At 43.8% G+C, this 27,416-nt stretch overlaps 1 protein-coding gene across 1 annotated transcript in view; it reads left to right on the top strand.

The window, feature by feature from the left end:
* sema4f (sema domain, immunoglobulin domain (Ig), transmembrane domain (TM) and short cytoplasmic domain, (semaphorin) 4F) overlaps positions 1-26,517 on the top strand; it is a 262,102-nt gene extending 235,585 nt beyond the window's left edge. Inside the window, exons 14-15 of the mRNA XM_041197038.1 lie at positions 12,645-12,706; positions 23,046-26,517. Of these exons, the coding sequence (XP_041052972.1) occupies positions 12,645-12,706; positions 23,046-23,665 (682 nt within the window). The 3' untranslated portion in view covers positions 23,666-26,517. The remainder of the gene's footprint in view (positions 1-12,644; positions 12,707-23,045) is intronic.
* Positions 26,518-27,416: the final 899 nt, after the last annotated feature.

Raw genomic sequence — 27,416 nt, 5'->3', positions numbered from 1 at the left:
GCACAGACCTTTCACTAGATACAGTTCTACTGGTGTTATTGGGTTTCTCGCTTCTCCCAAGTGAAAGTGAGACCAGTTATTAGGTCACTTTACATCTGAACATACGAACAAGGAGCAGGAGCAGGCCATTCAGCCCCTCGAGCCTGCTCTGCCAGTTAATAAGATCATGGCTGATCTGATAGCAACCTGAAACCTGCATGCCACCTACTGCCGATATCACCCCCTTGAAGAATTTATCCACTTCTGCCTTAAAAATATTCAAAGACCCTGCTTCCACCACCTTTTCAGGAAGAGAGTTCCAAAGGCTCACAGCCCTCTGAGAGAAAAAACTTCACTTCATCTCTGTTTTAAATGGGCAACCCCTTATTTTTAAATAGTGAACCCTAGTTCTAGGTTCTCCCACAAGAGGAAACATCCTCTCCACATCCACCCTGTCAAGGTCCCTCAGGATCGTATATGTTTCAATCAAGTCACCTCTTGCTCTTCTAAACTCCAGCGGATACAAGCATAGTCTGTCCAACCTTTCCTCATAAGACAACCCACCCATTCCAGGTATTAGTCTGATAAACCTTTTCTGAACTGCTTCCAACGCATTTGCATCCTTCCTTAAATAAGGTGACCAATACTGTACATAGTACCCCAAAAGTGGTCTCTCCAGTGCCCTGTATAACTGAAGCATAATCTCCCTACTTTTGTATTCAATTCCCCTCACAATAAATGATCTTTTTATAGCCTCCTCAAGTCCTCTTCACAACTTAGTTTCCTACCTATCTTTGTGTCATCAGCCAATTTGGCAACCATCCCTTCAATCCCTTCATCCAAATCATTTATATAAATTGTAAACAGTTGAAGTCTCAGCACTGATCCCTCTGACACACGACCTGTTGCATCTTGCCGACCTGTTACATCTTGCCAACCTGAAAAAGACCCATTTATGCTTATTCTGCATCCTGTTAGCCAGCCAATCTTCTATCCATTCCAATATATTACCCCCTCTACCATGAGCAATAATCCGCAATAATCTTTGATGGGGCACTTTATCAAATGCCTCCTGAGAATCTAAGTACAGCACATCCACCAGTTCCCCTTTATCCATAGCACATGTTACTTCCTCAAAGAACTCCAATAAGTTGGTTAAACAAGGTTTCCCTTTCACAAAACCATGTTGACTTTGCTTGATGACCTTGAGCTTATCCAAGTGCCCTGCTATAACTTCTTTAATAACAGCTTCTAACATTTTCCCCACGACAGATGTTAAGCTAACTGGCCTGCAGTTTCCCGTCTTCTGTCTCCCTCCCTTTTGATTAATAGAGTTACATTTGCTATCTTCCAATCTAATGGGAACTTGCCTGAATCTAGGGAGTTTTGGAAAAGTAAAACCAATGCATCAACTGTCTCACTAGACACTTCTTTTAAGACCCTAGGAGGAAGTACATCAGGATCCTGGCTCTTGTCAGCCCACAGCTCCAACAATTTACTCAGTGTCTGTAATTTCTCTAATGTCTGTAATTTTCCTGACTTTCTTCCCCACTTCCATTTCCTGATTTACAGCTGCTTCTGGGATGTTACTTGTATTCTCTTTAGTGAAAACTGATGCAAAATACTGTTCAATTCATCTGCCATCTCCTTATTTTCTATTACCAATTCTCCAGACTCACTTTGTTAACTCTTCTTTTTTAAGTATTTATAAAAACTCTTATTATTTGTTTTTTATTTCTGGCTAGCTTTCTCTCATACTCTAATTTTTCCCCCCTTCTTAGTCTTTTAGCCATTCTTTGCTGTTCCTCATCTTCTGTGCAATCTTCTGACCTGTCACTCATCTTTATGGAATTATATGCTTTTTCTTTAAGTTTAAGGAGTGCAAGAGAAGGACTCTGGGACAGGCAGTCAGCAGCACCTAGAGGAGAGTGTGAGAGGAGGACCCTGGGACAGGCAGTCAGCAGCACCTAGAGGAGAGTGTGAGAGGAGGACCCTGGGACAGGCAGTCAGCAGCACCTAGAGGGAGTGAGAGAAAAGGACCCTGGGACAGGCAGTCAGCAACACCTAGAGGAGAGTGTGAGAGGAGGACCCTGGGACAGGCAGTCAGCAGCACCTAGAGGAGAGTGAGAGAAAAGGACCCTGGGACAGGCAGTCAGCAGCACCAAGAGGAGAGTGAGAGAAAAGGACCCTGGGACAGGCAGTCAGCAGCACCTAGAGGAGAGTGAGAGAAAAGGACCCTGGGACAGGCAGTCAGCAGCACCTAGAGGAGAGTGTGAGAGGAGGACCCTGGGACAGTCAGTCAGCAGCACCTAGAGGAGAGTGCAAGGGGAGAACCCTGGGACAGGCAGTCAGCAGCACCTAGAGGAGAGTGTGAGAGGAGGACCCTGGGACAGTCAGTCAGCAGCACCTAGAGGAGAGTGTGAGAGGAGGACCCTGGGACAGTCAGTCTGCAGCACCTAGAGGAGAGTGTGAGAGGAGGACCCTGGGACAGGCAGTCAGCAGCACCTAGAGGAGAGTGTGAGAGGAGGACCCTGGGACAGTCAGCAGCACCTAGAGGAGAGTGTGAGAGGAGGACCCTGGGACAGGCAGTCAGCAGCACCTAGAGGAGAGTGTGAGAGGAGGACCCTGGGACAGGCAGTCAGCAGCACCTAGAGGAGAGTGTGAGAGGAGGACCCTGAGACAGGCAGTCAGCAGCACCTAGAGGGAGTGAGAGAAAAGGACCCTGGGACAGGCAGTCAGCAGCACCTAGAGGAGAGTGAGAGAAAAGGACCCTGGGACAGGCAGCAGCACCTAGAGGAGAGTGTGAGAGGAGGACCCTGGGACAGGCAGTCAGCAGCACCTAGAGGAGAGTGAGAGAAAAGGACCCTGGGACAGGCAGTCAGCAGCACCTAGAGGGAGTGAGAGAAAAGGACCCTGGGACAGGCAGTCAGCAGCACCTAGAGGAGAGTGTGAGAGGAGGACCCTGGGACAGGCAGTCAGCAGCACCGAGAGGAGAGTGCGAGAGGAGGACCCTGAGACAGGCAGTCAGCAGCACCGAGAGGAGAGTGCGAGAGGAGGACCCTGAGACAGGCAGTCAGCAGCACCTAGAGGAGAGTGCGAGGGGAGGACCCTGAGACAGGCAGTCAGCAGCACCTGGAGGAGAGTGTGAGAGGAGGACCCTGGGATAGGCAGTCAGCAGCACCTAGAGGAGAGTGCGAGAGGAGGACCTGGGGTAGGCAGTCAGCAGCACCTGGAGGAGAGTGCGAGAGGAGGACCCTGGGGTAGGCAGTCAGCAGCATCTAGAGGATCTAGCATCTAGTCTATACTCAAGTAGGAGTAAGGGTAAAATAAAAGCAAGGGTCCATATTCTATTTAGTTCAGATTTGTCTGAGGAGCTCAGTCCCATGACTTGCACATCCTGCGCTATGTGGGAAATCCTAGATGCCCCTGGTTGTTTGGATGACCATGTTTGCAGGAGGTGCCTCTGACTGGAGCAACTCGAGCTCTGGGTTTTGGGGCTTGAGCAGCAGCTGGGGGCACTATGGTGCGTTCATGAGGCTGAGGTCTGTGGATAGCACGTCTCAGGACGTGGTCACCCTGCAGCTTAAGGAAGTGCAAGCAGAGAAGGAATGGGTGACCGCTAGACAGAAGAAGGGGACCAGGCAGGTAGTGAGGGAATCCTCTGAGTGCATCTCGCTCGCAAACCGGTTTTTCCAAACCGGCTTTGGAAAACGGTGAGAGTGACGGTTCCTCTGTGGAGGCCAACCAGAGCCAAGGCCTCAGCACCACGGGTAGTCCAGCTGCTCAGGGCAGGAGGAAGAAGTGTGGAAGGGCAGTAGTGGTAGGGGATTCATTAGTAAGGGAAGTAGACAGGCGCTTCTGCGGCCGTAGACATGACTCCAGGATGATAAGTTGCCTCCCAGGTGCCAGGGTCAAGGATGTTATGGAACGGCTGCAGGACATTCTGGAGGGGGAGGGTGAACAGCCAGAAGCCGTGATCCATGTTGGATGAATGACATAGGAAGAAAGAGAAATGAGGTCCTGCAAGCAGACTTTAGGGAGTTAGATAGGAAAATGAAAAGCAGGCCATCAAAGGTAGTAATCTCCAGATTACTTCTAGTGCCACTCAGTAGTAAGTATAGGAACAGAAGGATAGAGCAGATGAATGTGTAGCTGGAAGATGATGCAGGAGGGAGGGCTTTAGATTCCTGGGGCTTTGGGACTGTTTCTGGGGGAGGTGGGGCCTGTACAAGTTAGACGGGTTACATCTGAACCGGAACAGGAGCAACATCCTCACGGGAAAGTTTGCCAATGCTTTTGGGGTGGATTTAAACTAAATTAGCAGGGGTGTGGGATCCTGAAAAGTAGTCCAGAGGGGAGAGAAGCCGAGATGGAATTAGAAGTTAAAATGCTAGTAAGTGAGCCTGGAAGGCTGAGGAAACATAGGCTAGATAAGAAAGAAGTGAGTTTAGCAAGGCTAAATGAAACATATTTTAATGCAAGGAGCCTGAGGAATAAGACACTCAAGCTGAGGGCACAGATAGGTATGTGGGAGTATAATATCATAGCTGTGCCCGAGGCTCGGCTAAAGAAGGGCAGGATTGGCAGCTCAGCATTCCTGGTTATAGGGTATTCAGACAAGATAGAGAAGGGGATAGAAGAGGAGAGGGGTTTGCAATATTGATCAAGCAACCAATTCTAGCAGTGAGGAGGGATGATATCTTGGAAGGATCATTAAACGAAGCCGTATGGGTAGAAATAAAAAACACAAAAGGGGCAAACACGCTGTTGGGTGTGTACTATAGGCCCCCAAACAGTCAGGGAGAGATAGAGGATCAAATATGTAATCACATTTCAGAGAAGTGTAAGAATAATAGGACAGTAATAGTAGAAGATTTTAATTACCCAAATAATAACTCGGATAGTCTTAGTGTGCAAAGTAGGGCGAGAGCAAAATTCTTAAGTTGCATCCAGGAGAACTTTTTTAGCCAGTAGGTAGAAAGCCCAACAAGGGAGGGGGCAGGACTAGACCTAATTCTCGGAAATGAGCACGGGCAGGTGGAAGGCTTATCAGTAGGGGAGCATTTTGGAGATAGTGACCATAACTCCATTAGATTCAGGATAGTTATGGTAAAGGATAAGGTTGGGCCGAGAATTAAAGTTCTAAGCTGGAGAAAGGCTAATTTTACTAAGATGAGATGCGATTTGGCCCAATTGGACTGGGAGCAGTTACTTGTATCAGAACAGTGGGAGACATTCAAGAAGGAAATAGCGAGAGTACTGGTCAGAAAGTTCCCATAAAGACAAAGTGGGAGAACCCTGAATGTCAAGGGACATAAGATTAGGATTAAGAAAGAAAGAGAAGCTAATGGCAGATACTGAGGGCTCAATACAGCAAAGTCCTTAGAGGAGTATAAAAAGTGCAGAGGGGAACCTAAAAAGGAAATTAGAAAAGTTAAGAGAGTGCATGAGAAAGCATTGGTGGGTGAAAAAAAGGAAAACCCAGCGGGGTTTTTTAAATATATAAAGAGCAAGGGAATAACTAGGGAAAGAGTAGGGCCAGTTAGGGACCATAGAGGGACCTGTGTGTTGACCTGGAAGATGTGGGTGCAGTCCTCAACGAATACTTTGCGGCAATCTTCACAATGGAAAAGGATGATGCAGATATAGACATCAAGGTGGAGGACTGAAATATTAAAGGAAATTAACATAGAGACAGAGGAGGTACTAGGGGGTTTAATGGCCTTAAAAGTGGATAAATCTGCAGGCCTGGATGAGATGTGTCCCAGGTTGTTGAGGGAGGCAAGGGAAGAGATATCAGGAGCCCTGGCAGTAATTTTCAAATCCTGTCTGGCCACAGGTGAGGTGCTAGAAGATTGCTAACATTGTCCCATTATTAAAAAAGGAAGGAAGGTTTAAACTAGGAAATTAAAGCCAGTCAGTCTAACCTCAGTGGTGGGGAAGTTACTAGAAAGAATTCTGAGAGACAGAATATATCTGCACTTGGAGAGAGACGCATTAATCAGGAATAGCCAGCATGGATTTGTTAAGGAAAGGTCGTGTTTGACAAACTTGATCGAATTTTGAGGTGGTAACCAGGAGTGTTGATGAGGGTAAAGCATTTGATGTGGTCTACATGGACTTCAAGGCTTTTGATAAGGTCCCTCATGCAGACTGGTCAAGAAAGTAAGAGCCCATGGGATCCAAGGCAAAGTGGCACGTTGGATCCAAAATTGGCTGAGAGGCAGGAAGCAGAGGGATGTCTCTGTGACTGGAAGTCTGTTTCCATTGGGGTTCTACAGGGCTCGGTTCTGGGGCCCTTGCTGTTTGTGGTGTATGTAAATGATTTGGACTTAAATGTAGGGGGCATGATCAAGAAGTTTGGAGATGACATGAGAATTGGTAGGGTAGTGAATAGTGAGGAGGATAGCTGTAAACTGCAGGAGGATATCAATGGACTGGGTCAGGTGGGCAGAGCGGTGGCAAATGGAATTCAGCCTGGAAAATTTGAAGTAATGCACTTGGGGAGGGTTAACAAGGCAAGGGATTACACTATGAATGGTAGGACCCTGGAAAGCAGTGAAGATCACAGGGACCTTGGTGTGCATATCTACAGTTCTCTGAAGGTAGCAGGGGAGGTAGATAAGGTGGTTAAGAAGGCATATGGGATACTTGCCTTGAGGCATAGAATACAAGAGGAGGGAGATTATACTGGAACTGTATAAAACGCTGGTTAGGCTGCAACTGGAGTACTGCATGCAGTTCTGGTCACCACATTATAGGAAGGATGTGATTCCACTGGAGAGGTTGCAGAGGTGATTTACCAGGATACTGCCTGGGTTGGATTGTCTGAGCTGTGAGGAAAGATTGGATAGGCTGGGGTTGTTTTCCTTGGAGCAGCGAAGATTGAGAGGGGACTTGATAGAGGTGTATAAGATTATGAGGGGCATAGATAGGGTGGATAGGATGCCCTTTTTCCATTGGTAGAGGGGTCAATAACCAGGGCGTATAGATTTAAGGTGAGAGGTAGAAGGCTAAGAGGGGAGTTGAGGAGAATTATTTTCACCCAGAAGGTGGTGGGAGTTTGGAACTCACTGCCTGAAAGGGTGGTTAAGTCAGAAACTCTCATAACATTTAAGAAGCATTTAGATATTCACTTGCGTTACCATAGCCTCCAGGGCTATGAGCCAAGCACTGGAAAATGGGATCAGTGTAGTCAGATATTTGTTGACCGGTGTGGACATGATGAGCCAAATGGCCTCCTTCTGTGCTATAGACGTCTATGAGGCTATGTTTAACCTTTCTAGTTAACCACAGTTGGTGAGCCCATCCCTTGGACTTTTTCTTGCTCGTTGGAATATTCTGAAATATCCCCTTAAATGTTAGCCACTGCATCTCTATTGACCTATCCCTTAACCTAATTTGCCAATTCACTTTAGCCAGCTCAACTTTCATGCCCTCATAATTGCCCTTATTTAAGTTTATAAACTTAGTCTCAGATCCACTCCTCTCTCCCTCAAACTGTTTAATGTATTTCTTTCCCAGAAGCATACAGCTACCTCCACACTAAAGGAGCCTTGTGATAATGCTGGAGGGAATAGAATTACAGAAAGAAATCTTAGTTGGCCCATCATGCTTTTCTCTGAAAGAGGTAATCAGTTAGTTCCACCACACTTCCTTTTCCCCATACCCTTTTATACATTTATCCACTTTTCCTTTTGGATGTAGTGTAACCGCTGTGATGTCTTCTACCCCCGCTCTGGTCACAGGATGTGTAGCTGCATCCGGCTTGGGAAGTGATGGCAGCTGTGGTCAGTGGCAACGCTCTGCAAAAGCGCTGCATAAAGAACAGGTGTCTCTATCCAGGGCCTCTCCCCTGTTCTTTATGCAGCCTTCCGACCAAAGTGTCCGGTCCGGTCTCACACTCCTTGGACATGTTAGTGATGCCTGCACCTCGACGGTGCTCTTCATTGCTGTCAGGTGTCACAGAGTTCAGTCATTCTCTCTCCCCAAAGCCTGTCCACCATCTATAATGCACAAGTCAGGAGTGTGATGGAATACTCCCCACTTGCTTAGATGAGTGCAGCACTCACAACACTCAAGAAGCTCGACACCATCCAGGACAAAGCAGCCTGTTTGATTGGCACCACATCCACAAACATTCACTCCCACCACCCCGAATGCACTGTAGCAGCAGTGTGTAGCATCTCGTACGAGATGCACTGCAGGAACTCACCAAGGCTCCTTTGACAACACCTTCCAAAACCATGACCACTACCATCTAAAAGGACAAGGACAGCAGGTAGATGGGGACACCACCATCTAGAAGTTCCCCTCCAAGTCAGTCACCATCCTGACTTGGAAATATATTGTTTTTCCTTCACTATCGCTGAGTCAAAATCCTGGAACTCCCTTCCTAACAGCAGGTAGATGTACCTGCACCACACCGTCTACAGCGGTTCAAGAAGGCAGCTCACCACCCCCTTCTCAAGGGCAACTAAGGATGGGCAATAAATGCTGGCCCAGCCAGTGATATCCATGTCCCATGAATGAATAAAAAAAAAACTTCTGCTGCTTCTGATGACCCACAGTGCCTCATGGTTGCCCAGTCTTGTGTGGCTAGATCTGTTCAAAGTCTATCCCATTTAGCATGGTGGTAGTGCCACAGAACATGACGGAGGATATCCTCAATGTGAAGACGGGTCTTTGTCTCCACAAGGACTTTGCGGTGGTCGCTTGTACCGATTCTGTCATGGACAGACGCATCTGTGGCAGGCAGATAACTGAGAATGAAGTCAAATATATTTTTCCCTCCCGCTGGTTCCCTCACTGCCTGCTGCAGACCCAGTGTAGCAGCTATGTCCTTTAGGACTAGGCCAGCTCGGTTTGTAGTGATGCTACTGAGCCACTCTTGCTGATAGATATTGAAGTCCCCCACCTAGAGTACATTTTGTGCTCTTGCCACCCTCAGTGCTTCCTCCAAGTGATGTTCAACATTGAGGAGTATTGATTCATCGGCTGAGGGGGTGGGCTATGTGGCAGGAGATTTCTTTGCCCATATTTCACCTGATGCCATGCAACTTCATAAGGTCTAGAGCTGATGTTGAGGCCTCCCAGGGCAACTCCCTCCTGACTGTATACCACTGTGCCGCCACCTCTGCTGGGTATGTTCTGTGGGTGGGACAGCACATATCCAGGGATGGTGATGGTGGTGTCTAGGACATTATTAAGACACAGCCGATGGTAAGGGCTGAGTTGTTCAAATCCCAGAGGGAAGCTTGAAACAACTGTCATAACCCCTTTTTTCAATTTGTATGTTTCGAGATGCAGTCTTTGATTAAGTTGTAATAAGACCACTGAGTCTCGAGGTTTTTTATAAAACTAAATAAAACTTTTATTAATACAAGTAAAATTATAACACATACATATGTCTATAAAATTACTATTATAATAACTACAAAAATCCCCTAATTAATTGGACTCTCAGTTAGACCCCCGGTGAGGCAACAGTAAATCTCAGATTTAAACAGACACCTGGCAAAGCTCACCCTGGACAGTTGCATTCAAAATGTGTTTCTCTCAGCTCGGGATCCTTGCAGACAGCAACTTGAGGCTTCATAAGACCATATACCATTCGGCCCATCGAGTCTGCTCTGCCATTCAGTGAGATCATGGCTGATCTGATAATCTCAACTCCACCTTCCTGCCTTTTCCCCATAACGCTTGATTCCCTTACTGATTAAAAATCTGTCTATCTCAGCCTTGAATATACTTAGTGACCCAGCCTCTATAACCCACTGCGGTAAAGAATTCCACAGATTGACTACCCTCTGAGAGAGGAAATTCCTCCTCATCTCTGTTTTAAATGGGAGCCACCTTACTCTGAGATTATGCCTTCTGGTTCTAAACTCTCCCACAAGGGTAAACAACCTCTCAGCATCTATCCTGTCAAGCTCCCCTAAGAATCTTATCTGTTTCAATAAGAAAATCCCTCCATTCCTGGGATCAACCTGGTGAACCTTCTCTGGACAGCCTCCAATGCCAATATATCTTTCCTTAGATAAGGGGACCAAAACTGTTCACAGTATTCTTGGTGTGGTCTAACTCGTGCCTTGTATAGTTTTAGCAAGACTCCCCTATTTTTATACTCCATTCCCTTTGAAATAAAGGCCAATATTCAATTTGCCTTTACCTGCTGAACTTGTATGCTAGCTTTTTGGGATTCATGCACGAGGACTCCCAAATCCCTCTGTGCTGCAGCTTTCTTCAGTCTTTCCCCATTTAAATACCATCCAGCTCCTCTTCTTCCTGCCAAAGTGCATTAACTCTCACTTTCCCACATTATATTCCATCTGCCACGTTTTTTGCCCTGTCTAACCTGTCTATATCCCTCTGTAGACTCTTTGTGTCATCCTTACCACTTGCCTTCCCACCTATTCTCATACTTGTTGATTCTTAAAATGTCTCTGCCTTACACATGCTCTCTCCTTTCTCCTTTATACATATTTTTCTCTTTGAATGTAAATTTTCTATTGTATCACTAGGCTTTTAATTTTACCTCTTCTAACAATAACATCCTTTCATTCCACCAATTTTATTTGTAAGTTTGAAAAAAAATAAACACGTTGCTTGGCGTCGTCTAGCTAGGTTTTAAGATTTCACCCATCATCTTGAATGGTTTCTTTTAACAAATGCGAATTTACACTTTACCTTCTACCTTATGTCTATCGAATTAACATCTCAAAACTACTATACATCAAAGCATCCAGACTAGCTGGCTTTAATCCAATTAAGACACACAATAGACACAGACCCCACTCGAACTCTATTTTAAAATAATTTCCAACAACATTATTATATCGTCTTGACAGACATGATCTATGAGGTATGATTCCATGAATGTGACTATGTCTGGCTGTTGCTTGACTAGTCTGAGGGAACTGCTATCCTAATTTTGGCACAAGCCCTCAGAAGTTAGGAAGGAGGACTTTGTAGGGTTGACAAGGCTGAGTTTGCCGTTGTCATTTCTGGTGTCTATGTCGATGCCGGGTAATCGGTCTGGTTCTATTCCTTTTAGATGTTTTAGTGGTTTGATACAACTGAATGGCTTACTAGGCCACTTCAGAGGATACTTAAGAGTCACCCACATTGCTGTGGACCTGGAGTCACATATAGGCCAGACCAGGTAGATTTCCTTCCCTAAAGGACATTAGCGAACCAGGTGGGCTTTTAATGACTATCAACAATAGTTTAATGGTCATCATCAGATTAATTCCAGATTTTCATTGAATTCAAATTTCACCATTTGCCGTGGTGGGATTCAAGCCTGGGTCTCCAGAGCATTACCTTGGGTTTCTGGATTGCTAGTCCAGTGACAATACTGCGGCACCACCTCCCCCAGACAACTTCTCTACACAGGAGGTCTTCTGTTGATTTGCTGAGGTCTTTGTTGTCAAACACTTGCCGCCATACTTTGTGGAAGGCTGATCTGGTGTTGGATCTCCTCGTCAATGATGGCTTTTGAGGGTGTTGGCTGCCAAGATATGGGAAGTGCTCAATGTCTTCCAGAGCCTCTCCTTCAATATATATGGGAGGTGGAATATTTGGCTGATCGGGTGTGGGTTTCATGAGTTTTGTTTTGGTAATATTCAAGGACAAGCTGAGTTTCTTGTATGCGTAATTGAAGAGCTTGAGAGTGGCTTGCAAATCTGGTGTGGAGTGGACAATGACACTGTAGTCATCTGCACACTTCAAATCATGTATGCCCATGATGGTCAGTTTAATTTTGGCACAGAGTCAACTGAGTTTAAAGAGTTTTCCTTTTAGATGGTATTTAATACTAACACCAGAGAGCAGGTAAATAACAATGGTCATCTAGATTGTAAATAGTATGGGGGCTATCACACAGCCCTGCTCAAGCCTGGTCTGTATTTTGAAGGTGTCTGTTTCAGATCCCCCAATCAAGATAGTTGCAGTCATATCATGAAACAATTGCAGGATGGACCGGATGGACTGTGACAGGTCAAGAAGGCAGCTCACTCTGAGCTTCTCAAAAACAAGGATCAAATGGGCTGGATAGAGATAAATTATTTCGTCATGTTACGGTATCCAGGCGTAGGGGGGCACAATCATAAAATTAGAGAAATGATGTTCAAGAGTGAAATTGTGAAGCAATGCTTCAACACACGAAATAGTGGAAAAGTGCTAAGGGTCAGTTGGAACTTTCAAAACTGAGATTGCTAGATTGTTTTTTGGCAAGGTTATTAATGCGCATTGAACTAAAGTGGGCAAATGGAATTGATGTAAGATCAGCAATGCTGGGTTGAGTGGCGCAACAGGCTTCAGATGCTGAATGGCATTCTCCAAGTTTCTATTTAGAATGCCTGTGCAACAGTACAACTGTGAACTCCTCCCTGGTTCAGATGTGTCAGAGTTACAGCTTTTCATTCAAATTATCTATCAAGGAAGAATATGTTTAAAATTTAGGACTGTCCACACTGCATGTTGAAACTTTCAGTTATAAATTCCTGTGTCCACGTGTATGGTTGAATATTATTACACTGTGTTTACACCTTCTCTGAATTATGTTTTTAATATAGAATTGTAGCTAATTTAAATACAAATGATAATTATTGCATTCAATTATTGCACCCTGCTAAAAACAAAATAATTTGCTTCTCTTGTAGGATGCTGCAAGATGTGGAATATGACCATCCACAGGCTAACACCTTGTGTAACTCTGAGACAGGTACGTTTGATGACACCCCTCCTTTCCATGCCTGATGGGTTTTCAGTCCTCTTTTCTGATGGTGTTAACTTTGATAATTAGCAACAAGGTTCCACAAATAGTAAAGTGATACTGACCGGATAATCTGTGTTTGAGGGATAATTGGGAACCTGAACAGGAAGACAGGAGGGGGAAACAAGGATAGAAACAAAAGACAGAAAAATAAGAAGCAAAAGTGGAAGGCAGAAAAAACAAGGGCGAGAAACAAATGGGGCCATAGTGCAAAATAAAGCTAAGATGACTAACAAGGTTAAAGAGACAAGTCTAAAGGCATTGTATCATAATGCGCGGAGCATTCGCAATAAGGTAGATGAATTAACAGTGCGAATAGATATAAGTGGTTATGATATAGTTGCAGTTATGGATACATAGCTGAAGGGTGACTAAGGATGGGAACTGAACGTCCAGGGATATTCAATATTTAGGAAGGACAGACAAATAGGGAAAGGTGGGGGAGCATTGTTAGTAAAGGAGGAAATCAACGCAACAGTGAGGAAGGAAAATGGCTCAAAAAATCATAATGTGGAATCTGTTTGGTTGGAGATAAGAAACGCCAAGGGACAGAAAACATTGATGGGGTTGTCTATAGACCCCTAAACAGTAATGGAGATGTAAGGGAAGGCATTAAGCAGGAAATTACTGACGCATGCAGTAAGGGTACAACTGTACTCTTTAAAGAGACTTCAATCTACATATAGCTTGGACCAACCAAACTAGCAATAATACTATGGAGGACAGTTTCCTGGAGTGTGTACATAATGATTCTTTAGATCAATACGTTGAGGAACCAACTAGCGAGCAGGCTATCCTAGACTGGGTATTGCGCAATGAGAAAAGATTAATTAACAATCTTGTTGTGTGGGGTCCCTTGGGGAAGAGTGACCATTAAATGATAGAATTGTTCATTAGGATGGAGAGTGAAGAAGTTGATTCCGAAACTAGGGTCCAGAATCTAAATAAAGGGAACTACGAGAGTACGAGGCGCAAGTTGGCAATGATGGATTAGGGAACCTTACTAAATGCGTTGACAGTGGATAGGCAATGGCTAATATTTAAGGAACATATGCATGAATTACAACAATTATTCGTCCCTGTCTGGCGCAAAAATAAAACAGGAAAGGTGGCTCAACCATGGCTTACCAAAGAAATTAGGGATAGTATTAGATCCAAAGAGGAGACATATAAAATTGCCAGAAAAAGCAGCAAGCCTGAGGATTGGGAATAGTTTAGAATTCAGCAAAAGTGAACGAAAAGTTTGATCAAGAAGGGGAAAATGGAGTATGAGAGTAAACTTGCAAGGAACATAAAAACTGACTGTAAAAGCTTCTATAAATATATGAAGAGAAACAGATTAGCAAAGACAAATGTAGGTCCCTTACAGTCAGAAACGGGGCAAATTATAGTGGGAAACAATAAAATGGCAGAAGAATTGAACACATATTTTGGTTCTATCTTCACAAAAGAAGACACAAATAATTGCCCAGAAATGTTAGGGAACCAAGGGTCTAGTGAGAGGGATGAATTGAAGAAAATCAGTATTAGTAAAAGAAATGGTGCTAGAAAAATTAATGGGGTTCAAAGCTGAAAAATCTCCAGGGCCTGATAATGTACACACCAGAGTACTAAAGGAAGTGGCCCTGGAAACGTTGGATGCATTGATGGTCATCTTCCAAAATTCTATAGACTCTGGAGCAGTTCCTACAGATTGGAGGGTGGCAAATGTAACCCCACTATTTAAAAAAGGAAAAACAGAGAATTACAGACCAGTCAGTCTAACATCAGTAGTGTGGAAAATGTTAGTCTATTATAAAAGACATGGTAACAGAACACTTAGAAAGTGTTAACGGGATAAGACAAAATCAGCATGGTTTAAGAAAGAGAAATCATGCTTAACTAATCTACTGGAGTTTTTTGATGATGTAACTAGTAGAATAGATAAGGAAGGACCAGTGGATGTGGTGCATTTGGATTTCAAGAAGTTTTTTGATAAGGTCCCACATAAGATGCTAATAGGCAAAATTAAAGCACATGGGATCAGGGTAATATATAGACATGGATTGAGAATTGGTTGACAGACCGGAAACAGAGAGGGGGAATAAACGGGTCTTTTTCCGGATAGCAGGCAGTGACTAGTGGTGTACCACAGGGATCAGTGCTTGGGCCCCAGCTATTCACGATATACATAAATGACTTGTTTGAGAAAACCAAATGCAATATTTCCAAGTTTGCTGACAACACAAAACTGGGCGGGGTTGTGAGTTGTGAGGAGGATGCAAAGAGGCTTCAGGGCGAGTTGTGTGCGTGGGCAGACACACAGCAGATGCAGAATAACATGGATAAATGTGAAGTTATACGCTTCGGTGTGAAAAACAGAAAGGCAGAATATTATTTAAATGGTGATATATTGGATAATGTGGATGTACAAAGGGATCTGTGCGTCCTTGTACACCAGTCAATGAAAATAAACAGGCAGGTGCAGCAAGCAACTAGGAAGACAATGGCATGTTGGGCTTCATTGCAAGAGGATTTGAGTTCAGAAATAGGGATATCTTACTGCAGTTATACAAGGCCTTGGTGAGACCACACCTGGAGTATTGTGTACAGTTTTGGTCTCCCTACCTAAGAAAGGATATACTTGCCTGTGAGGGAGTGCAGCGAAGGTTCACTAGGTTGATACCGGGGATGGCAGGACTGTCATATGAGGAGAGATTAGTTTGACTGGGCCTGTATTCACAAGAGTTTAGAAGAATGAGAGGGGATCTGATTGAAATGTATAAAATTCTAACAGGGCTAGACAGACTGGATGCAGGGAGGAGGTTTCCCTTGGTTGGGGAATCTAGAACCAGGGGCCACTGTCTCAGGCTATGGGGCAGGCCATTTAGGACTGAGATGAAGAAATATTTCTTCACTCAGAAGGTGGTCAGCCTGTGGAATTCTCTACCACAGAAGGCTGGGGAGGCCAGGTCACTGAGTATATTCAAGAAAGAAATTGATAAATTTTTGGACATTAGGAGCATCAAGGGGTATAGAAAGAAAGCAGGAATAGGGCGTTAAGATGGAGGATCAGCCGTGATCATATTGAATGGCAGAGCAGGCTCAAAGGGCTGAGTGGCCTACTTCTGCTCTATGTTTCTATGTAAATGTTGCTCAAGACTCCGAGAGAAACCTCCTGTACTTAACTGTATACCTGAAAAGTCAGGTGGATCCTTTGGTTTAATGTCCTATTTGAAAGATATTACCCTGGAGAACTGCTACAGTGCATCTTGTAAATTATGCACTGCAGCCAGTATATCAGTGGTGAAGGGGTGGATTTTAAGCCCAGAGGTGGAGACAAGGCACCAGTTAACCAAACTATTCTGTCTTCAATGGTGTTAAGCTGGTTGAATGTTGCAGCAGCTTTACCCTTCTAGGCAAGTGATATGTATTCCATCACACTCTTGATTTGAGCCATAGACAATTGTCCATGTATGTACCAGATAAAAATGTCATTATCGCTCTAAAAAGTGTTGAAAGGGATTCAACTGCACCACTGCTAATAGACTGCCAGTGGCAGATGCTTTCAGTGACCAACTAGACTGGCAATAGATGTTTTGTGGCTTTGATGTTTTATTGTCACTCTTCTACGATTGTCTATAATGGTCACCTTGTGGTAGGCATGGATCACTTTTCGATGTACCTTCCATCTGCTAACACCATACAACATCATTGTGCTGTGAGACTTGAACAAAAAACAGGTATCTGCAGAGTACTGAGGCCGAGAGAGTCTCCAAGATAAAAGATTAAGCCAACTGGTGGTCACAGTGGTCATTGTTTGTATGCAAACCTGGACATTGCAAGGTCCCCCGTTTTCCCCCCGACCGCACCCCCCCCCCCCCCCCCCCCCCACCCCCACCCCGCCAAGCCATCCTGACTTGGAACTATATCGTTGTTCCTTCAGTGTCACTGTGTCAAAATCCTGGAATCTTCCTTCCTGACAGCTTTCTGGGTGTACCTATACCACATGGACTGTAGTGGTTCAAGAAGGTAGTTCACCAACACCTTCCCAAGGGCAATAAGGAATGGGCAACAAATGTTGGCCTAGCCAGTAACGTCCATATCCTGTGAAAGAAAAGCATGTGTTCTCATGAGGTGTAGTGAAAATCTGGAACTCAGAGGCACAATCTCTCAGATGAGATGTTCTGTACATTGGAGTTCTGTTGAAGGGTCATGAGGACTCGAAACGTCGACTCTTTTCTTCTCCACCGATGCTGCCAGACCTGCTAAGTTTTTCCAGGTAATTCTGTTTTTGTTCCGTACGTTATCAACTAATGGGAAGGATATAGAAGAGTAAATTTGCAGGGAAATTACAGAGAGATGCAAAATCTATAGAGTAGAGAAATTGAGGGACTTCCATTATTATAGATTTGGATAGTAATGGTGTAAAGGGAGAAAAGGGAAAGAGTTTCTGAAGGGTGTTCAGGAAAATTTTCTTGATCAGTAGGATTTGAGCCCAATGAGGAAGGAGACATTGCTGGGTCTGTGAAGGATCCAACTGATCAGTCGTGAAACGTTTAGGGAATAGCAATCATAGTAGCATAAGCTTTAGGTTAGATATGGAAAAGGGTGAGAAAGAATTGGGGGAGAACCTGTTTCAATGAGATGAGAATTGATCTGTCCCTAGTACATTGGAATTGAAGATTAGCAGGCAAAACTGGAATTGAAGATTAGCAGGCAATGAAATAATGGGCAGCTTTTAAAGAGGAGATGGTTTGGTTGCAGTCAAGTTATAGTTCCATGAGGGTGATATGTTAGACAATAAAGCCAGAGTTCCCTAGATGATGAAAGAGATAGAAAGATTAGGCAGAAAAATATACTTATGAAATCTACCATCCTAACCTGGTCTGGCCTATGTGTGACTCCAGACCCACACAATGTGATTAATGCTTAACTGCATCTGAAATGGTCTATGAGAGATGGTCAGCATATGCTGGCCTTGCCAGCAATACTCATATCCCATGAAGGAATTAAAAAAACGGTGCACATGACAGATGTCAGGTTGATAATACAGGTGAGAACCTGGCTGAAGAAAGTTCAGAACAGAAGTGAAAAGGAAGCAAGATAAGCAAGGAAAGAGTTTGAGAAGAGACTGATAACTAACATTAAAGGAAATCTAAAAGTCTTGTATGGGGGCGGGGGGGTGGTGTGTGGAGGAAATAAATACAATAACTACCACTAGAGAAAAAGTACTAGGGAAACTAATGGGACTAAAGCCTGATAACTCCCCTGGACCTGATGGGTTGTATCCTAGGAAATTAAAGGAAGTAGCTACAGAAATGATGGATGCACTGGTAGCAATCTTCCAAGAATCCTTAGATTCTGGAAAAGTCCCAGAGGATTGGAAAACTGCCAATGTAATGCCCTTATTCAAAAAGGGAGGGAGACATAAAACAGCTAACTATAGGGCAGTAAGCTTAACATCTGTCATTGGGGAAAATGTTGGAGTCTATTATAAAAGATGTAATAGCAGAGCATTTAGAAATAGATAATCTAATCAAGCAGAGTCAGCATGGCTTCATGAAGGGTAAACCATGCCTGAATTATTTGGGGAGGTGACAAGAAGGATCGATAAAGGGGAACCAATAGATGTAATATACTTGGAGTTCCAAAAGGCATTCAGTAAGGTACTGCCCATAAGGCTACTTAATAGGATAAGAGCCCATGGTGTTGAGGGTAGTATATTAGCATGGATAGAGGATTGGCTAACTAATAGAAGGCAGAGATAAGGGGGGCATTTTCAGGATGGAAACCTGTAACTAGTGGAGTGCCACAGGGATTAACGCTGGGGCCTCAATTATTGACTTGAATGAGGGAAGTGGCCTATCACCAAGTTTGCGGATGACACAGAAATAGGTGGGAAGGTAAGTGGTGAGGATGGTCACCTGTCTATACAGAGGGATATAGACAGGTTAAGTAAGCGGGCATGAGGTTGCCAGATAAACATAATGTGGGAAAATGTGAAATTATGCACTTTGGCAGGAAGCATAGAGAGGCTGAATATTATTTAAATGGAGAAAGACTGCAGAAAGCTGCAGCACAGAGGGATTTAGGAGTCCTCATGCATCAATCCCAAAAACCTAGCATACAAGTTCAGCAGGTAATAGGAAAGGCAAATGGAATGTTAGGCTTTATTTCAAAGGGAATGGGGTATGAAAATAGGGAAGCCTTGCTAAAACTATAACAGGCACCAGTTAGACCAGACCTAGAATACTGTGAACAGTTTTGGTCCCCTTATCCATGGAAAGATATACTGGCATTGGAGGCAGTCCAGAAAAGTTTAACCAAATTGGTTGATCTTGGATATGGAAGGATTTTCTTATGAGGAGAAGTTGGGTAGGTTGAGCTCTTCTCTTTGGAGTTAAAAAGAATGAGAGGTGACCTTATTGAAACATAAGATTCTTAGGGGTCTTGACAGGGTAGACACTGAGAGGTTGTTACCCCTTGTGGGAGAGCCTAGGACCAGAGGGCATAATCTCAGATTAAGGGGTCACCCATTTAAAACAGAAATGAGGAGGAATTTCTTCTCTGAGAGGATAGTGAATCTGTGGAATTCTTTACCGCAGAGAGCTGGAGAGGCTGGTTTATTAAGTATATTCAAAGCTGAGATAGACAGATTTTTAATCAGTAAGGGAATCAATGGTAATGAAGAAAAGACAGGAAAGTGGAATTGAGGATTATCAGATCAGCCTTGATCTCATTAAATGGAAGCACAGACTCAATGGGCCGAATGGCATACTTCTGCTCCTATGTCCTATGGTCTTATGGTAAGAGTAGGGATGGGGCTAATTAGGGAGCAAAAGGGGAATCTATGCATGGAGGTAGAGTGCATGGCTGAGGTACAAAATGAGTCCTTTGCAACTGTCTTTGTCAAGGAAGAAGATGCTGCTGAAATCATAGTGGAAGAGAATACTGAATGGCCTAAAAGCTGGCAAAGATGAACTATTAGAAAGGCTGTCCATACTTAAAATTGAAAAGTCATCTGAACCGGACGGGATGCATCCGAGGAGGCTGAGGGAAGTAAGGGTGGAAATTGTGGATGTACTGGCCATAATCTTCCAATCCTCCTTAGTTATGGAGGTAGTGCCAGGAGAATTGTAAATGTTTACACTCTGGTTCAAAATAGGATGTATGGATAAACTGCAGGTCAGGCACTTTAACTTCATTGGTGGGAAAGCTTTTAGAAATTATAATCACAGAATCACACAGTGCAGAAGAAGCCCTTCGGCCCATCGAGTTGCACCGACACGTGAGAAACACCTGACCTACCTACCTAATCCCATTTACCAGCACTTGGCCCATAGCCTTGAATACTATGATGTGCCAAGTGCTCATCCAGGTACTTTTTAAAGGATGTGAAGCAACCAGTCTCCACCACCCTCCCAGGCAGCGCATTCCAGACTGCCACCACCCTCAGGATAAGAATGTTTTTCTTCACATCCCCCCTAAACCTCCTGCTCCTCACCTTGAACTTATGCCCCCTTGTGACTGACCCTTCAATTAAGGGGAACAGCTGCTCCCTATCCACCCTGTCCATGCCCCTCATAATCTTGTACACCTCGATCAGGTCACCCCTCAGTCTTCTCTGCTCCAACAAAAACAACCCAAGTCTATTCAACCTCTCTTCATAACTTAAATGTTTCATCCCAGGCAACATCCTGGTGAATCTCCTCTGCACCCCCTCCAGTGCAATCACATCCTTCCTATAATGTGGTGACCAGACTGCACACAGTACACCAGCTGTGGCCTCGCCAAGGTTCTATACAACTCCAACATGATCTCCCTACTTTTGTAATCTATGTCTCGATTGATAAAGGCAAGTGTCCCATATGCTTTTTTCACCACCCCACTAAATGCCCCTCTGCCTTCAGAGATCTATGGACACACATGCCAAGGTCCCTTTGTTCCTCAGAACTTCCTAGTGCGATGCTGTTCATTGAATACTTCCTTGTCAAATTACTCCTTCCAAAGTATATCACCTCACACTTTTCAGGGTTAAATTCTAACTGCCACTTATCTGCCCATTTGACCATCCTGTCTATATCTTCCTGTAGCCCAGGACACTCAACTTCACTGTTAACCACCCGGCCAATCTTTGTGTCATCCGCAAACTTACTAATCCTACCCCCCACATAGTCATCTATGTTGTTTATATAAATGAGGAATAATAGGGGACCCAGCACAGATCCCTGTGGTACGCCACTGGACACTGGCTTCCAGTCACTAAAGCAGCCTTCTGTCATCCTACAACTAAGCCAATTTTGAATCCACCTTATCAAATTACCCTGTATCCCATATGCATTTGCCTTCTTCATAAGTCTCCCATGTGGGACCTTGTCAAAGGCTTTGCTGAAATCCATATAAACTACATCAACTGCACTACCCTCATCTACACAACTGATCACCTCCTCAAATAATTCAATCAAATTTGTTAGGCATGACCTCCCTCTGTCAAAGCCATGCTGACTATCCCTGATCAAACCTTGCCTCTCCAAGCGGAAATAGATTCTCTCCTTCAGAATTTTCTCCAATAGTTTCCCTACTACTGATGTGAGACTCACTGGTCTGTAGTTCCCTGGCTTATCTCTACAACCCTTCCTAAATAGTGGAACCACATTAGCTGTTCTCCAGTTCTCTGGCACCTCCTCTGTGGCCATAGAGGAGTTAAAAATTTGGGTCAGAGCCCCTGCGATCCCCTCCCTTGCCTCCCTCAGCAATCTGGGACACAAATCATCCGGACCTGGAGATTTGTCCACTTTTAAGCCTGCCAACACCTCCAATACCTTGTCACTCCCTATATCAATTTGCTCAAGAACCTTGCAGTCTCTCCCTGAGTTCCATACCTTCATCCTCATCCTCTTAGGTGAAGACGAATATGAAGTATTCGTTCAACACTCTACCCATGTCCTCTGGCTCCACCCATAGATCGCGCCCTTGGTCCTTAATGGGCCCTACTCTTTCCCTAGTTATCCTCTTCCCGTTGAGATACTTATAGAATATCTTGGGATTTTCCCTACTTTTAATCCAGGACAAAATTAATAGTAACTTGGACAAAGACTAATTTGACCTCAACATTAGGGATGAGAGATAGGAGCAGGGGTAGGCCATCTGTTCATGGCCTCAACTCCACTTTCCTGCCTTCCCGCCATAATCTTCCACTCCCTTCTAGATCAAAATTCTGTTTAACTCAGTCTCGAATATATTCAATGACAAAGCCTCCACTGCTCTCTCAGATAGAAAATTCCAAAGATTTGCATCCCTCAGAGAAGGTGGAAAATTGTGTCCAATCCTGGGCTTTTGAGAGGGTGCAGAAAGATTGGCTAGTTTGGGGATAGGGATTAAAGTTATGTGGATGGATTGGAGAACTGGAGTTCTCCTTAGAGAGGAGATTTGATATAAGTTTTCAAAATCATGAGGGGTCTGGACAGAGTACATAAGGAGAAACTCTATCTATTGACAGAAGGGGCAAGAAGCAAAAGATATTGATTTAAGGTGATTAGCCAAAGAACCATTGGCAGCCTGAGGAAAAAATGTTTATGCAGTGAGTATTTGATCACACTGCCTTAGAGCTTGGTAGAGGCAGATTCAATTGTGGCTTTCAAAAGAGAATTGAAAAAGCATCTGATGAGAAAAGATTTGCAGGGGCAATTAGTGAATAGGCGAGGGACTGGGACTTACTGAATTGCTCTTGCAGAGAGCCATCATGGAAACAATGGGCTGAATGACCTCTTTCCCTGCTGTAGCCATTTTAAGATTCTATGATCTAAACGCAAATCTGATCAGTGGATGTAAATAATGATTTCATGGTATTCTTCAAAAAAAAAAGGGATTTTCTCCCGGTACAAAGCCATCCAAGGCAGAGAAGTTTGATTAATTGGTGTTCCTGCCTCTGGAATCAATAACTGCCCCTTCACCACTGGCTGACTGACTGCACTATGTACTATTGACATGTTACATTGCTGTAACTTCCTCACTTAACGCTTTTAGTTCAGACGTTAAAACATTAAAGATCCTGTGACACTATTGGAAGAGCAGAAGATTTTACCCTGGTGTCCTGACCAATATCCTCCCTGCAACCAGCATCACAGTTAGAGATTATCTGTTCATTATCTCAATGCTGTTTGAGACCATGTCATGTGCATTTCCTTCATTACAACAATGCACATCATTGGTTGTAAAGCACTTCGGAACTTTGCCCTTCTTAATCTCCACAGGTGAAAGTTAAAGCCCAGTCCTGTCAATAAAGTTGTTTTATTTTGTTTTCCAGACTCGGTACTTCTGGCGAAGGTGATACCTGTGGTGAATGGGATCACAGTTTTCCTTCAGTGTGAACCCAGTTCCGCCTGGGCAACCTGTCACTGGATAACACCTAATGGAAACTTGAATAACAATGACAGAGCCCGAGGGATTGGTGTGATAGCTACATCGGCCAGCCTGGGTGATTATAAGTGCGTGTGCATTGAGGACAAAGTGCGGACTTTTAAAGCTTTCTACAGCCTGGAGTTTGGGTCTTCAGCCAACTCCAGGAAGGAAACGAATTCTGTCAGTTATTTCCTGATGTTTTTCTTTCTGGTCCTTGGCCTTATTCTCGGTGCCATCACCTACAAGTTTGGTCACCAGTGGTACAGCAACAAAAAAGTGTCAAAGAACAGCTATAAGGGGAATTATACAGATGCAGCTGGGGGACCCACGGTTCCCGGTTTGGGCTCCACTGGTGAAACCCAGCCCTTGACCATTTGCCAGAAGAGCGCATCAGGTTTAAATGGAACCAGTGAAAAAGAGGAGATTTATGAAAATATGGGGAAGGAAGTGAATGGAGTGAACACGGTCCCTTCGAGAAACCACACTATTTCTATCATATCGTGCCAGGACGAAACCTCGATTTAATCACTGGCCTACAGGTGGACTGACACCCCTTAAAGAATATGGCCCAAGAGAGCACCTGCTTTGCAAAAAAAATACTGTATTTTTTATGGTTACGTGTGTGGTGTTGCTTTTAATTCTGTCCACATGTATTTCTTCTAAGTAAGAAAGTATAGTTTGGGGATCCATCTGCGGCCCTTACTCAGCATCACTAGTTATCATGTCAGCTTCATGCATGCCTGGCAAAGAGTCCACAACTTGGGGGCGGAGGAGGAGCCAATATCGTTTTGTTTGCAGCTACACGATTTGAAAATGTGTGAGGGCATTCTGCGACTTTTTAACCCTCTGAGGACTACCCAAGTTGCCAGTTTTAGTTTATGCCAAAAAGCTTAAGGAATTGGCATTGTTTGATCCTGTGAATAAATGTATATATTGTTTTCTAAAGAGTGCGCCCATTGTAAAAGATGGAAGCTAATTGAATGCCCAGGCCTATAGGTTCTGGGATGGAACCTCAGTCTGGGGTGTCACCAAGGATCCCAAGGAGAGTAAATATCAGCTCGGGATTCCTGCTCCTTTCAGTGACCATTGCTACAGAGGACACTTGTAGACGTGGCAATAGGTCAAGACCAGCTTTGAATGCCCTGCTAGCGCTCAGTTAATTCTCAGATCTATGGAAAAAGATTGGGACAGTGTGATTAAATATATAACTCTTTTAAAGAACCAGCATAAGCATGATAGGTTGATAGGCCTCTCCCTGTGATGTGTCATTCTATGATTCCATTTAGGTTTATACATGAAACAGTGACCACTAGCCCAAGGTATTGTTGCAGAACCCTGCACTCAAGGATTTGCACCACAAAAAGTAATCAGCATCTTCCTGATAGGAGAATTAGTAGAAGTGAAAGGCGAAAATGACCACTAGTACTCAACATGTTAAGATCACTGATCTCGTTGGATTGCAGAGGACTTATTACGGGTTAAAATATACAAAGCTTTGGCTGTTGAGATTCATGTTTACTGCCAGGATCTCTCAATCGGAAGTGAACTTGTCTCATGGAGTAGGGATGCTGCTGTGTATAGCACACCATCCCCGGCAAGCACCTCTGCTGTGTGACCACTGGGAGAGAGGAAGAATGGCAGTCAAAGACAAGTGACACTGAGCATCTGCACTCCTTTCATTTCCTGTGGAATCCAGGGATTCAAACTGAGTACAATCACCAATGTTCTCGCTCTCCCTCCCAGCCTGTTACAGTGTTGTTGCTGTTATAGGTGGAAGGTCCTTGTGGACTAATTAATCGACTACTGTAAATGTTAGTCATAGATTTTTGATATTTAGTGATTGTTGTGTTATTGCTGTTCTCAATTTTAATTATCACTCGTTTCTTACACATCCACTTTGGATAACTAGTGACATTCTAGTACATTTTAGATGTGAAAACTGGGAGGGTGAAATGTGGGTCAATGCGCTGCATAATGTCTCAATTTTGTCTATTGCCACAGGTTTAACCTGGGATAGCTGTAACTTCAAGGGGACATCACTGCTATCTCTAAGCTTACTTAGTATGTAGGCTGTGTTTGGGATGGGAGGACTCGCACTTTAAGCCAGTAAATACCCTTTATATGCGATTTCTTAATTCATTGCTCACATTGCTCCTACCAGTGATTGACCTGTAACCACCAATACTTGGGGTTATTTTAACTTTGGATTACAGTCTACAACATGCAATATTGAAGTGGCTTTTCATTATACATCCTAACTAATATTCCCTCCCATTGCTTTTCATTGACAGGTGGCATGTATACTGCCTGACTAAGCCCCTTGTTGCCTGTTCTATGTTGCATGCCAAAGTTAAAATTAGCCCTTTTTCTTTTACGGTTCAAAACACTCATTCTAAATGAAACCACTTGGAAGGACAGAGTGTAAAGCTTTACTGCTGGGTGTTCTTTTCACAGCTGAAGTGGGCCTGATATGAAAACTGCATGGCTTCACAAACACCCTGGTATGTGTGGGCTGGTATAAAATGGCTGCAGTGTAGCAATACTAGGTGTTTTAAATGCAGCCCTGGTGACAATATTGATGTCCGTCCCTCATTGCTACCAGTATTCTGTAAACAGGCTGAGCCTTTCCAGTATTGTTCTTTGTGAATTTTGACTTTTCATTCTTTTGATATGGATTGAAGGAGGATTAAATTTGAAGAGGAGGGTGGGAGGAGGAGGGATGGCGAGTGTTTCTTGATGGCTGAGAGGGTAGATGCACCTCCTGGTTGGATCTGAGGCACAAGGAGGAGGAGGGCACCAGGTTACGTATGTGTCAAACTGATGTCAACTGAGATAGCAGTATGGCCCTTGAGAGAAATAGGTTCTGGATTTCAGGTGTGTGGGTGTGTATGTGGGATCAAGACTATCACTCATGCACTGTGATGCATTCCATGGATAAAGAGCCTACCAACACTTGCTGTACAATCTCTGGATTGATGATTTGGCACATGAACAAAGTATTGGAGGTCTGCCATTTGGCTGGTGCTTTCAGGAGAGGAGATATCTGGGGTTGTGGGGATTAATGCTTGAATGGTTCCTAAATCCTAAGGTTATTAACTGCCTTTTTATATGTAACAATTTTCTATTTGTTACACTTTGGTTATGCATTTGTTTTAGATAATTGTCTACCCGACTCATTAATACGTGCTGCACTGCACAAAAATGTGACAGTGCAGTTTTTCAGTTTAGTGCAGTGATGGAGCAGCTGCAGTAGCAGAATGATCAGGTTAGCAGAAGGTAAAGTTTTATAACTAGCTTAATGGAGGAATTCTCAGCCTTCATTGTTATCAAAATGTTTTTTTTAAATAAAGTACTATTTTGTGGTATTTTTAAAAATACTTTTGGATGCCATTAGCCTCTTTAATGGTGTGAGGTGTTTTGCTAACCCAGCTATGCCCGTTTATACATCATATACTTATTTTGTTTTTAAACCTTTCTTAGAGTTTTATTGTCACATGCAGGCTAGAAGAATAACAGGGCTGCATTTTACCAGCCCTTTGGGGACAGACTGGAAGACTGGCAGAATGGTGCAGAAAGGCAGGGGATGATTACTCGTCATCTTTTTGCTGCATGCCTATATCACCAGAGGCAGGAAAACTGGCAGCCCATCCAGAAGACTCAAGGTAAACTTTCACAGCCTTCCAGCAGGTTCTGTGGCAGGAGAACCTTTGAGAAGCCTTCAGCATCAATGACTGCTTCTCTCCCCTACCCTTTGAGGCAACATAGGAGTAGGCCATTCAGCCCAGCTTGATAGATCCTAAGTTTTATTTTTTGTTTAGAAACGTGGAGAGTGGCTACTGAACAGAGTCACAGGGGTCAGCTGATGAACTTTTAACAAAAGAATAAAACATTTATTAAACAAGAAAATATGAATTATATTACAATACTCCTTCACCCACAACTATACCTTTACAAATATATACAGATTCTTAAGGATAACACAAGTTACAAAAGCTATCCTAAACTCTAATACTCACAGTAAGTACACAGTCCATGTAAACCAATAAGCCGACCTATGGTCAGACACACCACTCTGAAACCAAGTGATAGATGCCACCCCAAACAGATGCTTTAAAGCTATAGCTTATTCCTAACACCCACAAATATAAATTACTTAAAACTATCTCTCATCAGGTCCCACCAGACACTTGCCAATCAGTCTCACTGAACTCTGTCTATCACAGGAGGGTTTCCAATGTACACTCTCGAAGAACTTGCTTTCGAATATTCTCCCAAA

Source organism: Carcharodon carcharias, chromosome 1 (assembly GCF_017639515.1).
Source record: "Carcharodon carcharias isolate sCarCar2 chromosome 1, sCarCar2.pri, whole genome shotgun sequence".
NCBI classification, from domain to species: Eukaryota; Metazoa; Chordata; class Chondrichthyes; order Lamniformes; family Lamnidae; genus Carcharodon; species Carcharodon carcharias.
The sequence above is the reverse complement of the archived record's forward strand: the minus strand, read 5'-3'. Positions and strand labels throughout refer to the sequence as shown.